The 16,615-nt window shown below is 41.2% G+C and overlaps 1 protein-coding gene across 7 annotated transcripts in view; it reads left to right on the forward strand.

Annotated features, from left to right (window-relative positions):
- The window catches only part of APP (amyloid beta precursor protein), a 286,082-nt gene that overhangs the window by 138,781 nt on the left and 130,686 nt on the right, over nt 1-16,615 (forward strand). For all 7 annotated transcript variants that reach the window (XM_055279350.2, XM_055279351.2, XM_055279348.2 and 4 more), the window contains exon 6: nt 11,102-11,301. In XM_055279350.2, coding sequence (XP_055135325.1) covers nt 11,102-11,301 — 200 coding nt within the window. The remainder of the gene's footprint in view (nt 1-11,101; nt 11,302-16,615) is intronic.

The following is a 16,615-nucleotide window of genomic DNA, read 5'->3' on the forward strand; positions in this document are numbered from 1 at the left end:
GGCGGCAGGAAGGAGAAGAGCGAGGAGCGGAGTGGGAAGAGCCCCTTATAAAACCATCAGATCTCCTGAGAACTCCCTCACCGTCACAAGAACAGCATGGGGAAACCACTCCCATGATCCAGTTCCGTCCCACCAGGTCTCTCTCTAGACACATGGGGATTATGAGGATTACAATTCAAGATGAGATTTGAGTGGGGACACAGCCAAACCATATCACTCTTCATCTGTTACGGGTGCCATTCCCTGTTTCTACAGTGTCCTTTTTGCTACCTTGTTTGTAGATTTCTATTCATTCATCATGTCCCAGTTTACCTGTTACCTCTTCAACAGACTATTCTTTAGTCCCTCCCAAACTCCACCAATGAACATTCTTCGTTCAGCCCATTATTGTTAATATGCGCTTCACTGAAAACACGGTTTTATGCTTGTTTACATCCCATCCCTGCAGGGCCCTGAGCCTATGGTCAGCAGTTGGGAACTTACTAGGCATAGCGCCCAGTAAAGGATAGCTCTTAATATATATATATTTTTCTAAAATAATAAACCCCAAGAAAAACATTACCTATGAAAAACAAATGATATTTGTATACCATTTTCAAAACCTAATAGCAATAATGAGAAAAAAAATGTCATAAGTATGAGCCGGGCGCGGTGGCTCACGCTTGTAATCCCAGCACTTTGGGAGGCTGAGGCGGGCGGATCACGAGGTCAGGAGATCGAGACCACGGTGAAACCCCGTCTCTACTAAAAAATACAAAAAAAAATTAGCCGGGCGTGGTGGCGGGCGCCTGTAGTCCCAGCTACTCGGAGAGGCTGAGGCAGGAGAATGGCGGGAACCCGGGAGGCGGAACTTGTAGTGAGCCGAGATTGCGCCACTGCACTCCAGCCTGGGTGACAGAGCGAGACTCCGTCTCAAAAAAAAAAAAAATGTCATAAGTATGCATTTAAGCTGTAGTTAAAAACAGTAAATAGGCACAGTATTTAACTCTTATCATGTGCTGTTCCGAGTGTGTTATTTACATCATTGGCTGTTCACACCATCTGAGGTGTAACCACCTGAGGTGGTTAAAGTTTCCATCCCATGTTAAAGATGAGGAAACCAAGTCACAGCAGGCTAAGTGACGTGTTCATAGTCACATCAGAGCTGGCAGGTGGCAGCTCTGAGATTGAAACCCACGTGGCTGAGCTCTGGAAAGTCACCATTAATCACCACACTAGACCTTCTCTCTAGGATCTACATAACTAGAACATACAATTAATTACACTATATTTAAGTGTAGTTGTTCCTTGAGAAAGGAAAAGAATTCACAAATTTCATAGCCTCATCCCTTGTGCATTTGTGGCATTGTGCTAGGAGTGCCTATTTGATATTTGACCCTACAGATTTCTCGGATGCCAACCAACCACAGATACTTTAAAAAAAGATACTTAATACTTACCAGTGCAAGAAAGTGGGCTTGTTGGAAGAGGAAAAATGTTAGCTCACTCATGGAAAATCAACTAAAAGCCTTACCTCTCCAGAGCATGCTTTTCCTAAATGTTCTGGCTAACCCAAGAAGCTACATCATCTTTACCTTTACGATATAATTTAAAGTACTCTTCTACTCACTTCAAGCCCTCAGAGCACAGAGGCAAGGGAGGCCTTGGGCTGTAAACCCTGTAGCCTGAGCCACATGGCTTCTTCTCCTGGACAGATACCTGGCATATTCTGCCACTGGGGATCAGCGGTGCAGATATGTCTGTTTTCTCCTAGGAATGGGGCTCCACTTACGAATCTGGGGCAGGACAAGGTATTGCTGCATTTTGGGGAGTGTGCTGGAAGGAGGAGCAGAGTTTGTTGTTTTTGCTTCCTGATATGGACTGGCTGTGTCTCCATTCAAATACCAACTTGAGTTGTATCTCGCAGAATTCCCACATGTTGTGGGAGGGACCCAGGGGGAGGTAATTGATTCATGAGGGCTGATCTTCTCTGTGCTATTCTTGTGATAATGAATAAGTCTCACGAGATCTCATGGGTTTGTCAGGGGTTTCTGCTTTTGCTTCTTCCTCATTTTTCTCTTGCCGCCACCATGTAAGAAATGCCTTTCACCTCCCGCCATGATTCTGAGGCCTCCCCTGCCATGTGGAACTGTAAGTCCGATTAAACCTCTTTTTCTCCCCAGTCTTGGGTATGTCTTTATCAGCAGTGTGAAAACGGACTGATACACTTCTTAACAGAACCACTTATTTTTTCACAAAAAAGAGGGGGAGAAGCCCAGAAGCATGCAGCTTCTCCCTTCTTTCTAAGGAATAGGTCTTCACAAAGTGCCCCGAAAAGAAAAGGACCAGGCTTTTCTCTTGCTTTGTGACTTTCCTAGGGTGCTTTGTAGCCATTTTGGACACAGACCACCTATAGCTGTATATTAGTGTATGGACACAGTGGAAGGGGATGCCAGGCACATAGTTGTTGCTGCATTGACACCTTTTCAGGGCATCTTCTCTTACTACCTCTGTAGAAACTGCAGCAGCCCAGCCAACTACCAGCCCCAGCCTACCCCTAGCTTCACTGCTTTCATTTTCTCCGTAACACTTGTCACCTTGTAATGTGCTAGTGTAACATCGTTGTTTTGGTTTTCTTAGGTCTTTCCCTCCCTGTAGAATGTAAATGCCAGGAAGGCAGGGAATTTTGTCTGATTTATTCTCTGCAGCATCCTCACACTCCAGAGCAGACCCTGGAACTCAAATATTTGTTAGACAGCCAAAGGTCATATACTTCCAACTCTCCAACCAAAATATATATGGATCACCCATCCTTAGTAGCAGCTAAACGTTTGTACATGAGGAGTTTGCTCGTTCACAGTTTTCTGGCCTAGCATCTGATTAACCAAACTTTTTCACATATCAAGAATTTAAAATGACTCCAAAACTTTTTATGACCTTAGGTGCTTCTCCTTAATTCTAGTTGGTTCATAAAGCTGTCAGAACAATAATCTGCTTTTGATAATATATGGCTTTTCTTGCCTCCAAGATAGCCTTTACAAAAGCAATTTAGCCTTTTACTATAATTATATTCCAAATTTAAGTCTTGCCAGAATATCATTTTCCCCCTTTAAACATACCTTTTATGATGCCGAGATATTTTAAAGAAAAGTTAAGACAGGAAGCATATTTAAGATGTCAGTATATATCTCTAAAATCTAAGAACATTTTTCTACAGAGTCCAGATGATACCATCTCACCCACAAAATTAACATAATTTTTTAATACCATTGGATACCGTGTCCATATTCAGATTCTCCCTGAGTTCCAGAAAGGTCCTTCACAGGTTTCGTATTTTACATCCTATCCGGCACCAGGGCCAGCATCTTACATCCTTAATTCTTAGGATTCAGAATAGCACTTTTTATATCCTGACACTGACTTGCTGAAGAAGCTGTACCAGTTTTCCTATAAACTATCCACTCCTTGAATTTGTCTTACATCATGTCCTAGGGGTTTTGTTTAGATTGTTGCTCTATTGCTAGGATATTCATGTTACCCTAAGTGTGTACTGAGATAGCGGAGTAAAGAGAGATTGTCTTTTAAAGGTTCTACCTAGGAACTGCTAGTTTACACAAAAGCTAGGCTTTAGTGCTTCTCAGATCTCTTCGCTTGTTTCAGTAATTTTTTTTTAGAAATTCACTAATTCACTAACATAAGCGGGGCGGGGTTTACAGGAGCATGTGTTGAGAGAAGTTGGTTTGACTTTAAACGGTCATTGTTACAATCCGTATTTAGGCCTTACAGGTCGCATACAATCTCTGTCACATATTGCTGTCATTTTTACCCCTTTTCTTTTCTTTTTATAATCCTTTAAAAAAAAATGCAAAGCCCACCCTTAGCTCACAGGATGTACAAGAGCAAGTTGCGGGCTGCAGTTTGCCAACACCTGCTCTGTGCCGCTGCTGACTTGCCATTCTTGGATCCCACTTTCTGTTCTTGTCAGCCGATTCCCTTTCAGGCACTCAGGTTTCCCTCCCTCCTGTCACCGGGCCTTTGCACATGCTCTACCCACCCTGCCTGGTGGAGAGCTGTCTTTAGCCCCTGGACTTCATTCACTTCAGACCTTCTTTGGGTCACATTTCAGTCATGCCTCACTGGACACCTGGAATCCTGGTTAGTGCTCACTCTTTTGGGTCTCCTAGCTGTATGTAATTGTTATCAGGGCAGTAATTTTACATTTATACAGGTGCTGAGGTCAGTGTCTGGCCTTTGGCTACTTGCCTTGTGAGCTACCCTTGCTTTCCAGTGTATCCCTAGCTCCTGGCCCAGTGTCCAGCCTCCCAGCTTCCATTCATGTTTTCCTAGAGACCACTCTGTGCCCAGCAGCCAGAGACATCATTGCAACTTAAATCTCATTGAGTCGTTGCAGTTGCTATAAGAAATGTAACCTTAACTGGGTAACACTATGCCTGTCTGTCTCCACCACCAGATCTTATACTTCCACCCTCATCTGCTACTCCCTAAGCTCACTGGCCCTTTGTTGTTGTTTTTGCTGAATGTGCTAAGCTCTTCCTCATGCCTGGGCCTTTGCACTTGCTCTTACCTCTGCCTCAACCATCCATGCACCCTCTTGGTTTTGCCGTGCCCAACTTCAGCATTTTCAGTTCACATGGCTCTTCCGTGGGGCCCTTCCCTGACCACCCTGTTGGAAATGCTACCCATCTCTGGCACACATCTATCATAGTCATTCATTAGCAATTAGCCCCATTTCCTTTCTCTATAGTACTTTTCCATAATTTTTTTTTCTTGCTCATATTACACCTCCCCAACTAATAGATTGATTCCAAGAAATTGAGTGCTTTATCTTCACTTGTATAGCCTCAGTACCTGGAATAGTACTGGCACTTGGTAAAGCACAGTGAATATTGTTGATTGAATTACTAGGGGTTGACTTAGAGCGGTACTTAATGGAATGATTCCATGGATGGATGAATGAATGCATTGCCACTTTTTTGCTCATTATCATCAATCTGTACATACGCCTTTCAACTCAAATATTTATCCACTGGCTAAAGAAAAAAAATACCTGAATACCCTTGTCTCTGCAGTTTACCCTTCCTCACTGTTAAAACTCAGGACCTGTGTAAAATTTCATTATATTTTATTCACTTCTTATTCCACTTGTGCATTATGTGGATATTCCTGCCTCATCCCCACAGCCACCTATCACTTCCGGCCAACTCAGATGCCTCTGGCTCACAACAATCACTTCTCTGTTGAATTTCTGAAGCATTTAATCTGCAGTATGTCTGTTACTCATACAGCAGTTAGTGTGGATTGTCTCACCCAGAATAAGTATTCATTAAATGTGTAAGAATGATGATATAGCCTAATTTCAGATCAAGATTGTGATTTATAGCTCATTCTGAATCAGCTGAATCATGACTTTATTTATTTATTCATTCATTTATTTTTTTTTTTTGAGACAGAGTCTCACTCTATCACCCAGGCTGGAGTGCAATGACGTGATCTCGGCTCATTGCAGCTTCTGCCTCGTGAGTTCAAGTGATTCTCATGCCTCAGCCTCCCGAGTAGCTGGGATTACAGGCATGCACCCCCACGCCCAGCTAATTTTTTGTATTTTTATTAGAGACGGAATTTCACTATGTTGGCCAGGCTGGTCTCGAACTCCTGGCCCCAAGTGATCCGCCTGCCTTGGCCCCGCAACGTGCTGGAATTACAGGCGTGAGCCACCTCCTCAGGCCTGAGTCATGAATTTTTGATAGTCCAGTCATGTGGTTATCTTCCTAAAGCTGGAGGCCTTAAACTCAGGGCCCCAGGTGGGCTTATGAACCCTCTGCCAAGAAATGCTTTTAGCTGCAAGTAACAGGAAACCCTTTTCAACCTTTTTACTGATTTATTTAGAGAGAAGTACACATAACAGGTAATACACGTATGCAAAGTTTTGACCACACGACTAGATAGCCAGCATCCAGACCAGAACACAGAGCCTTGCTGGCCCCTAGAATCCTCTCTCCTGACCCCTGCCAGTTACTGGCCTTTCCCCTGAGTTCTATTTGCCTGCAGTTTGCTTGTTTTCATATTTAATTCAAATAGAATTAGGTGATGTGTCCTCTTGTGTTTCGCTTCTAACAGTGCCTTTATGTGGGAGAAGTACTGGCTTTTTCTTACTTTGCCCTCCCTCCCCAGAAACATTTTCCTAATTTAATATCAGTAATTTCAAAAACTGCTTTCCTTTCGGACAAACTGACTTATCCAGCCATTGTACCTTCCAGTTTAGACTGGCAGTTTGGAGAGCCGAGGCAAAGAGAAGGAGAACCATCTGTTTGTCTTCTTGGAAAAACTGCTGTATTTTCTCTCTCTTCCTGACTCTGGGAGCCTCTAGATTGTTTTTCCCGTTTTCATATCCACAGAGGAAGAGTCTGAACCTCTTCCTGTTGCGCCTTCCCCTGGTTGGTTGCATTTCGGGAACCGACATTGGTTGTCTTCCCTCTTCCCTCATCAGTGCAGTAGGTTAGATCTCATGATTGTCCACATTCACATAACCATGAGAATCAGAGCTCTCTCTCTGTCGTTTCCTCCCTGTTTATCTATAGCAAGAAGAAAAACGTCCGACTTTATTGTTTCAGAGCAGTTTTAGGTTCACAGAAAAATTAGGCAGAAGGTACTGAGATTCTCCCATATACCCCCTGTTCATACACTTGCACAGCCTCTCCCATTATCAGCGTCCTCTTTAGAGCGATTTGTTACAATCAGTGAACCTACATTGACACCATCCTTATCACCCAAAGTCCATAGTTTACGTTAGCATTCTCTCAGCATTGTTTATTCTGTGAGTTTGGAAAACTATAATGACACGTACCCACCATTGTAGTGTCATACTGAGTACTTTTACTACCTCCCAAATCCACGGTGTTCCTCCTGTTCGACTCTCTCTTCCCTTTAACCTTTCCAAGCCACTGATCTGTTACTGTCTATAATTTTTCCATTTCTAGAATGTCATATGGCTTTCTTAGAAAATATAAATGGTGACTTTTTTGGCATGACTTTAATAAACAAATGAAAATTGGTGTGTGAATCAAAATCTTTTACTCTCTAAAGGGACTATCAGGCGGCACCTGCACGTGGAATTATATCAAGGTCAGCTTTTATTTAGAAACAGAAGGAGAGTCACCTTTGTGATGTCATTTCTCCTTCACCCAAGTAAAATCTCGCATGCTGACACATAAAATTTTATCATCAGTGATTTATTTCCTCGTAGGAATGTCCCTTTGACCTTATTAAATTCAGATACTCTGGGGATGGTCAGCATTTTCAGATGGTTCCCTCGTTCTGTAAAAGTGTTTCTTATTGGTGTTTAAAAGCTGTAAAAGCCACCCACTATAAATTGATAGCCATTAAAGTCTGCGAATGTGGTATGCTTTTCAAAACAAGTCCACAGGACAACAGTCTGTCCGGCATTTGAAGAAGTGGTGGAAAAGTCATTTTTTTTCTTTCAGTGTTTCTAGCTATTCATGAAAACTGCAGTTAAAAATTGTAATGTTGTTGTGTTTGGCATTCTTTGGGAAGATGCAGCATTATTCAAACAAAACAATGTGCTCTTGTTTTAAATAGTGTCCAAATGAGTAATTGAATTCATGGACATCTAAATTTAATTCCAGAAATCAAAGCTATGGTAATAAGAACTTGGACCTGAGTTCTCCTAGGCCAAGTAATTTAATTCGTTAGCCAGTTGAACTATTTATTACGTGTCTCTGTTCCTGGTTACGATGCCAGTAAATTGCTCAGGCAGATGCAGGGATGGATGATGGGCATATAATTCACTCTTTTTCACGGCTAGACATACCAGAATGCAGATCACACCAAACAGCTGCTTTTACAAACATGGTTTCTATTCAGAGCTTTAAGAGCCACATCCAAGTAATAACAAAGAACCCTGGAGGAGGAACCTGGGGATACCCAGGGTTATGTTTTCACCATCCCACCTGGACACATGGCGCTGTCCTAACCCTGGATCATACACTTGGACATCGTCATTCCAGTCATGGTTCAAGATCACGTGTATACATCATGATTTAAAGAGAATACTGGTTTGATTTTTTCTTCCTGACTTTCCCTGAATTTTCCACTTAAATTGGAAAACAGCGCTAGTGCTCATGATTTGATTGAATAAGAGATCTCAAACTTGATAAATTAACTGATGACATACATCAAGTCATCTTTCTTTGATTCATTAGTAATACAACAGTGAGATCCTACAGAAAAATGCAAAGGCAATTTACTGAGTAAAGCTCAGGGCAGCTGAGCAACTGTTAAGTGTAGGATTCTTTTGAAATGTTGCCCCAAGTAGTAAACTTTTGTGCAAAAATTTGGGCAGTCAAAAAAAAAAGAATTGGTTATTTCACCTCATTTATTTCTACGAGGAGATAAAGGCTTCCAACATCTGATTTTCAGTGCCAGTGTTTTCTGTTTCTCTTTTCACCTATTTCTTCCTAGTCTCGTGGAAATGTTACAATAACTGATTAGGATTTTCTCTGTTTTAACACTTCATTTATTAACATATGAGTAAGTTGCTATTAATAAATTATTCTGCTTTATCAGTTTCCTTTTATTCTTTAGCCACATGCTTTCAACTTCTTCGGATGTCTTCACTTAATATCCTTACATCATATTTAATCAGAGTTAGAAAGGCGTTCCACTTGGGGGTCATACACATTTTTTGGGAAATTTTATAAATGCCCTTTATGCTATTCTTGTATCCTATGTAATCACAGTCAAGTGTTCCATGGGGGTCATACACATCTTTATACAACTTGTATAACACATGCTTTAAATGCTGAGGTAATCAGAGAATTCCTGCCATTGATGGATTCATCTCTTTACATATCTTTCCCTTCCACTTTCAGCAAAACTACTTATGGCAGTCCTGTTAGACTTTGAAAGCCTTTCAGGTTTGTGGAGGTGTCTTCCTTTCTATTGCCGTAGATCATGAAATCATAGTGTTCACTCGTCTCACGTGTTTAGAATCTGATTTCCTACATAATGCTGTGCTCTCACTACGAGTCCAAGGCTTCCTGTGGCTACAAACCCTGGGGTCCTATCACTTTTCCCAGTGATGTGCTTCTCCTTGTTGGCCAGAATCAGCTCTGTGGTAATAATTCCCTTCTGCTTTCTCTCTCTCTCTTTTTTTTTTTCTTCTGGGTACATTATAATGTCAGCATAGCAGCTTTTAATTCTGTTACTATGGTACTTCTCAAATAGACCTGTGGTAGTTGTCCCAGAAAGGTTGAAACCCCCTGCCACATCTAGGTCTTTCTCCTATATTGGTTTTGTGATCTGATCAAGGACATCTATTCCTCTAGTCCCGCTAGGTGGTATACGATAGGCTTTTACTATTTGATATTTCGTGTTCTTATCTTCATTTACCTTCTTTCAAATGCTGTCAACTATGCCTGCCTTGGCAGGTACATGATTTCCACAAGGATTTCCTAGTAGGCGTTTTTAATTTTGTTCTAGACGTGCCCTTCTTTTGCCATCCAAATTTGCTGATTTTTTACACACTATGATGCATCAGCATGTAAATGTTTACTACCATAAATATTTCTGATCCTCTTCCCAATTTCACTGAGTTACTGGTTATCTCTTGCCATTATTCTCAGCATATTGCAGTGGATCTCAGAATATTTTCCCCTGAATATTTTCCCAGCATCAGTATTACCTGGGAATTTGAAATGCACATTCTCAGGCCCCACCAAGGCCTCATGATTCAGAAACTCTGGAGCTGCATTAGAAACTGCCAGTGGTACCTGGTGATCTGTGTTGGTTTTTGTTTGTTTTTAAGGAGACAGTATCTTTGTCTCCCTGGCTGGAATGCAGTGATGCAGTCATAGCTCACAGCAGCCTTGAACTCCTGGGCTCAAGCAATCCTCCCGCCCCATCCTTCTGAGTAGCTGAGACTACAGATGCACACCACCATGCCTGACTTTTTTTTTTTTTTTTTTTTTTTTTTTTAATTTTTTGGAGACAGGGTCTCACTGTGTGGCCCAGGCTGGTCTCAAATTCCTGGCCTCTAGGTTTTTTCCCACCTCAGCCTTCCACAGTGCTGGGATTACAGGCATGAGCCACCACAGCTAGCAGGTGATCTGTGTTTCAGTAAGCCTTCCAGGTGATTCTGATGCTCACTGAAATTTGAGAACCACTGAAATATTTGGTATTCTACAAAACATAAGCAATTAGCAACCATAAAGTGCGCAACTGAATAGTTTCAGCAGGCATCCCTGACCACAGGGCATTACAGACTGACTTAGGCTAGTTTCATCTTCCACCTGTGTGTCCAGTTTAAGTTCTCAATTGCAGTTTTTAAACCCATTTCCACCAGCACATACTGAGTATCTGCCACCGTGCAATGCGTTGCAGCTCTTGTACGTACACTATGAGAAGGAATTCCTATAATACAGCAAACTCAGTTTTGATACCCACCACCCCGCTTTTTATAATGGACTACATTTTTCAGAGCAGTTTTAGGTTTACAAAGAATTCAAGCAGAAAGTACAAGAAGTTCCCTCTACCTCTCACTTCCCCACTCCCCCACTATTTCCCTAGATTAACATTTTGCCTTAGTAGGGTACGTTTGAACCAATATTGATACATTATTATTAACCAGTGTTCCTGTTTTAACATGAGAGGCGACTTTTTGTGTAGTATAGTCTGTTGGTTTTGACAAATGCATAATGCTGTGTATCTATTATTACTTATGACAGTATCGTGCAGAGTAGTTTCTAAAAATCCTCTGTACTCTACCTATTCATCCCTTCCCCGCTCCCACTGAACCCCTGGCAACCACTGATCGTTTTATTGTCTGTGTAATTTTGCCTTTTCCAGAATGTCCTGTGGTTAGACTCATGGCATCCCCTTTTAGCAACTGCAGAAACTAAGAACCGTCCCCAAGGATAAAAATTTTTGCAGACCCACTGAGCTGGGATTTATACTTAGACTTGCTGACTTTAAGTTTTGGGTGTGTTTCTTCTCAAATTGCCAAAATTCCATATGGACGATTTTCTTTTCCTTCCCTGAAATGTGTCTAATTGACTTTTTCTGTTATTTGTGTTTGCCCTCACAGTGAAGACAAAGTAGTAGAAGTAGCAGAGGAGGAAGAAGTGGCTGAGGTGGAAGAAGAAGCCGATGATGATGAGGACGATGAGGATGGTGATGAGGTAGAGGAAGAGGCTGAGGAACCCTACGAAGAAGCCACAGAGAGAACCACCAGCATCGCCACCACCACCACCACCACCACAGAGTCTGTGGAAGAGGTGGTTCGAGGTAATCTACCTTTTGCCTAGATTCCCCCACCCCCAAGGAAAAGAAAGCGTAACACCAGAGTTTGAAATATCCACCCTAGCACCACTGCCTTCCCCAATCAAAAACACATTTCTTTTTCAAAAGCCTTCTTATGCTTGTGAAATTTTTTTGGCTTAACAAGCAAACAATTTCAAATAATGTGAAATCTTTATTATACAGTTTGTTTTGTACCTTGTATATGCTACTTGGCAAATCCCAAGTTATTCTACAAGACTCCGCCGAACCAGGTAGTCATCTAATTTGACAAACATTGAGTTAGGTGACTCCTTGGTATTCCTTTGGCAGTGAGTGTTTGTTATGTAATTCTCTGTTACCACCTAGACGATGAGCTCCTTGAGGGTAAGGACTTGATTTTATTCAGTATTGCACAGAGTGCCTGGCTTGTAGTTTTGATAAATCTTAGTTGAGTGAGTAGTTGTGATTAGATTTCATTAAAGAAAGAGATTTGGGCCAGACACAGTGCCTCACACCTGTAATCCCAGCACTCTGGGAGGCCGAGGCAGGCAGATCACCTGAGGCCAGGAGTTCGAGACCAGTCTGGCCAACATGGTGAAAACCCATCTCTACTAAAAATATAAAAATGAGCCGGGCGTAGTGGCATGCACCTGTAATCCCAGCTACTTGGGAGACTGAGACAGGAGAATCGCTTGAACCCAGGAGGCGGAGGTTGCAGTGAGCTGAGATCACACCATTGCACTCCAGCCTGGGTGACAGAGCAAGGTGGTCTCAAAAAAAAAAAAAAAAGAGAGAGATTTGGTGAGTATCGCATTATTTTATGCTATGAATTTTAACTGAGATGATTTATGTTGAGTTTACATTGTTTTATTGGGGAGTATAGCAGTGCTTTCTTCAAGAAGTAAATAATAGTATTAATGTCTTAGACTTTCTCTATTGAATTAATGTTTGTGTTGCAAATATTGTGAACTAAAAGAACTAAAGGTCGTACTTGTCTCCATGAAATAAAAACATTCAGTTGACATTAAATGACCAAATGTTACAGAAACGAGTAAACTGTTGGACTGAGTTCCTTAAAGAGTATGCATTTGTTCCTTAAAGAGTTCTGCATTTTGTATCTGCCATTTGCTTGGCAGGTAGTAAAAGATGTTTCTAGAGCTAGATTGAATGAATATATACTTACTGAATTTTAATGTACTGCAAATACTTATAAAGGTCAACCACAAATGTTACAACATTTACAAAAAGTGACTTTCTCCCTTTTTACTAAAGTTTAATGATTTCAGATTTATTGTTCTATTAGAGCTTAATATGGGCTATTTTGTCTGCCTGAACTATATTCATAGTTGTCACTATAGTATTTTCTTCCCTTTGTTGCATTTTTACCTTATTAAGGTGTAATTTACATGTAAGATTCATTTGTTTTTAAGTATATAATTCAGTGACTTTAAGAAATTTGCCAAGCTGTGCAACTGTCACCAATTTAATCTTAGAACATTTTCATCACTCCAGTAAGATCACACATACTCACTCCCAGTTAAACCCTCCACTCACCTCTAGCCCCAAGCAACAACTAATCTACTTTCTGTCTCTATACATTTGCCCTTTTTTGGACTGTTATTATAAGTGGGATCATATAATACGTGGTCTTTTGTGTCCGACTTCTTTCACTTAACACAGTATTTTTGAGGTTCTACATTTCTTTAACTTGAGCGCTTAAAATTGAGATTATTCTGAATTAAACACTCAGAGTTAGCTTAAAATTTATTGAAAGTTTTACATGTTCTTTAAAAAAAAGAACAGAGTGCAAGATGGATTAACTTTATCATCCCTACTTAATGATAGTTTCTTACTCATTTTAGCACATAAGTAAATGTGCTAGTAAATGCACATTTTGTTTAAACCACCGTTTTTCAAATATCCTTTCTCAGGATGTTTTTCATACACCTGTTAGGGCCAACCATGGCAGATCTGGTCAAATGAACTTGTTAGCCTGATGCCTGTAGCAGGGAAGGACAGCTTTTCAGGGCTTCTATTCTCGAAATCGAAATGAAGTGTGAATACAAATTACAGCAGCTAGCAGCCTGCAAGGGGACTGAAGTCCTTGTGATCTCCGTCAAGCTGGCTGTTTATATAACAGTTAGCATCCATTTACTGAACATTAGGTTTTGAGCACCTGCTTGGTACAAGCCATTTTGCTAGGCCATGTGGAATGGATGATGAGCACACACAGGCCAGCTGACCCTAGTGGATGTTAAAATCTATTAGGAAACAGAAGTCAGAGAAGTACAAAGCCATCTGTGTTGTAAGAAATATGAACACAGAACCTACTTCTGAGAGTAAGAGGGAACTTCTGGATTGATCAGAGAAGGTTCCATGGAGAGCATGACATTTGAACTAGAGCCAAAAGTGTGGGTGGGTGGTGTGTCTACCAATGGATTTTGCTGTAGAGTCATCAGGACTCGCAAAACAAATATGGTGCCGTGGAAAGGCATATTTGGGAGACAGGATTGGTCCAATTTAAGCTAGAGCAGATGTCTTTTAGGTTGGGACCAAAATATAGAGACCTTCAATGCCAGGCTGGCAAGGATGGGCATTAACTGCAGGTGATTAATTAACAAATATTAATTCAGAAGCTACTGTGCACTGCAGGTTTTTCCAGTAGACAATAAAGAGATTTCGTTTTAATGTTAATACTGTTGAGGTAACAGGTGAACAAGGAGTGACATCAGTTATGCAGTACAATGAGAGGATGCCACATAAACTTAGGCCCGTATTCTAGAACAAGACAATTCGCTTGAGATAAAGTGGTCTCATTATTGTCTGCGTTAGTCCAGTTCTTTTTGCTTGAGTTTTACAGGTAGCATTATTTGATATTAAGACGGAACATAGAGGGATATAGATGTTGTATTATTTCCTGTAGAAAGACGAAGGCAGTTAAAAGAATTTCATAAACAAAACACTCCAGGCTAAAGGCAAAAAAGAAATGAACCTTAAAAAATAACAAGTTAAAAATGTTGGCAAGAAGAGCAACAAAAGCAGCCTTCTAAAAGCAAGATACCTGGTCATTGAGTGGTACCAACTGTTAATGCCTCAGAAATAGAGGAATCTTTAATGCAAGTCCATTAATTCCACCTGAAACTCCTGAACAAAAGCTCTAATTGAGGCAAGTCTTCCTGGGAAAGGGGGCCTAACAGAAACATGTTATGGTCAGTTGTGCCCATGTGAGATAGTTTTTTGTACTTGTAGCTAATTCCAGTAAAGAAGTAGATGTTTTAGAGGGTAACATTAAAGGGGTCGGCTGCAAAGAGTCCTTTTCCTCCTCCTCATTGTTACAAAAGGTGACTTGTGGTTCTTCCCTAATTGAGAGCAATGGCAACGCCATAGGTGATTACTCATTTTGTAAAACTCTAATTACAAGTAGCTTGCTTCTGTGTTCAGCATAAAAATTCGAAGTGACTTGCAAAGATGAGATACTGCAGGGAGGCTTACAATCTTGTTTTCAATGTTAGTGTTTCAGTACCCAGAAGAAAATGTGATTTACAGCCATCCTTTCTAAGAAAATTGTTTCATCATTACCAACATATTGCCACTGATACCAGTCCTTGGTGTGCTTCATAAAAAACTCAATAACTTCATAACCCATTAAAATTGGAAAGAAATGGAGGGAAGAAAAATAAGACATTTTTAGCGTAGTCATAATCTTCTCTGCCATATTGTGTTAGAATCGATGATACCCAAATGAGAAGATGTCTGTTCTCTGTTACTGATTCCAGTAGAATAGAAGTATTGTTTAAAAAGTAAGCACATCCACTGCGCTCCAGCCTGGGCAACAGCGTGGGACCCTGTCTCAAAAAAATAAAAATAAAATAAAAGTGAGCACACGATTGCAAGATCTATCTGGTTTTAGGGGTTTATTGTCATCTTTGGTTGTTAAAAAAAACTTGGATATTATTGGTTATTGGTCTAGTGGAATAAGCCATTACGATTTGAGTAAAACAGTGGTGTATTTAGACACTTGCTCCTAATTTTCTGTTCTTCGAGAAGGGATTGTACTTCAGGAACCAGAGGTATCAGTGTAGTTTTGATTGAGCCATAAATTCTAAACTCTGATTGAACATAGGTATTGTAATAAATGGCATAATCTTTTGTTTAATCTAGCCAATTGTGCCTGTCCAGAGGAACTGGCCATTTCTTCCTTATGTTCATTTATTTAGCAACTATTCATTGTACCCCTGCTGATGGCTAGGCTCTTTGCTACTGTGGAAGGCATCATGGGGGCAGAGCAGACAGCATTTTACCTCCTGGGAGACTGGCAGATTTTGGAAGCCTTTGTTGCAGATATAGATTTTCACGGTCACCACTCTTGCCCTTTAATTTAGTTTAATTTAAATTTTTTTTTTTTTTCACACGGGATTTTGCTGTGTTTCCTAGGCTGGATTCAAACCCCTGAGTTCAAACCTCAGCCTCCCAAGTAGCCAGGACAACAGGCCTCTTGCGCTTTAAAGCAGTGATTCTCTGTCTTTAAACCTTGTAACTATGCTGTGTGGTGGAAATTTTACTTCCCCATTTAAAGCCAAGATCTCTAAGGCCAAGAATTTTTTTTTTTTTTTTTTTTTTTTGAGATAGAGTCTCGCTCTGTCACCCAGTCTGGAGTGTAGTGGTGCGATCTCAGCTCACTGCAAGCTCCGCCTTCCGGGTTCACGCCATTCTCCCGCCTCAGCCTCCCGAGTAGCTGGGACTACAGGTGCCTGCCACGATGCCTGGCTAATTTTTTTGTATTTTTAGTAGAGTCGGGGTTTCACCATGTTAGCCAGGATGGTCTTGATCTGCTGACCTCGTGATCTGCCCACCTTGGCCTCCCCAAAGTGCTGGGATTACAGGCCACCATGCCTGGCCGAAAAAAAATTTTTTTTAATTGGCCCGTGCTGGGCGCAGTGGCTCACGCCTATAATCCCAGCACTTTGGGAGGCTGAGGCAGGCGGATAACGAGGTCAGGAGATTGAGGCCATCCTGGCTAACACAGTGAAACCCTATCTATACTAAAAATACAAAAATTAGCCAGGTGTGGTGGCACGTGCCTGTAATCCTAGCTACACAGGAGGCTGAGGCAGGAGAATCGCTGGACCTAGGAGGCGGAGGTTGTAGTGAGCTGAGATTGTGCCACTGCACTCCAGCCTGGGCAACAGAGTGAGACTTCGTCTCAAAAAAAGAAAAAAATAAAATAAATTGTCCTGGGTCACATAACTGGTTAAGTGATGAAATCAGAATTTGGACCTGGATAGGCCAGGATATTTCTGCTACACTCATGTCAAAATTA

Source organism: Symphalangus syndactylus, chromosome 5 (genome assembly GCF_028878055.3).
Source record: "Symphalangus syndactylus isolate Jambi chromosome 5, NHGRI_mSymSyn1-v2.1_pri, whole genome shotgun sequence".
Lineage (NCBI taxonomy): Eukaryota > Metazoa > Chordata > Mammalia > Primates > Hylobatidae > Symphalangus > Symphalangus syndactylus.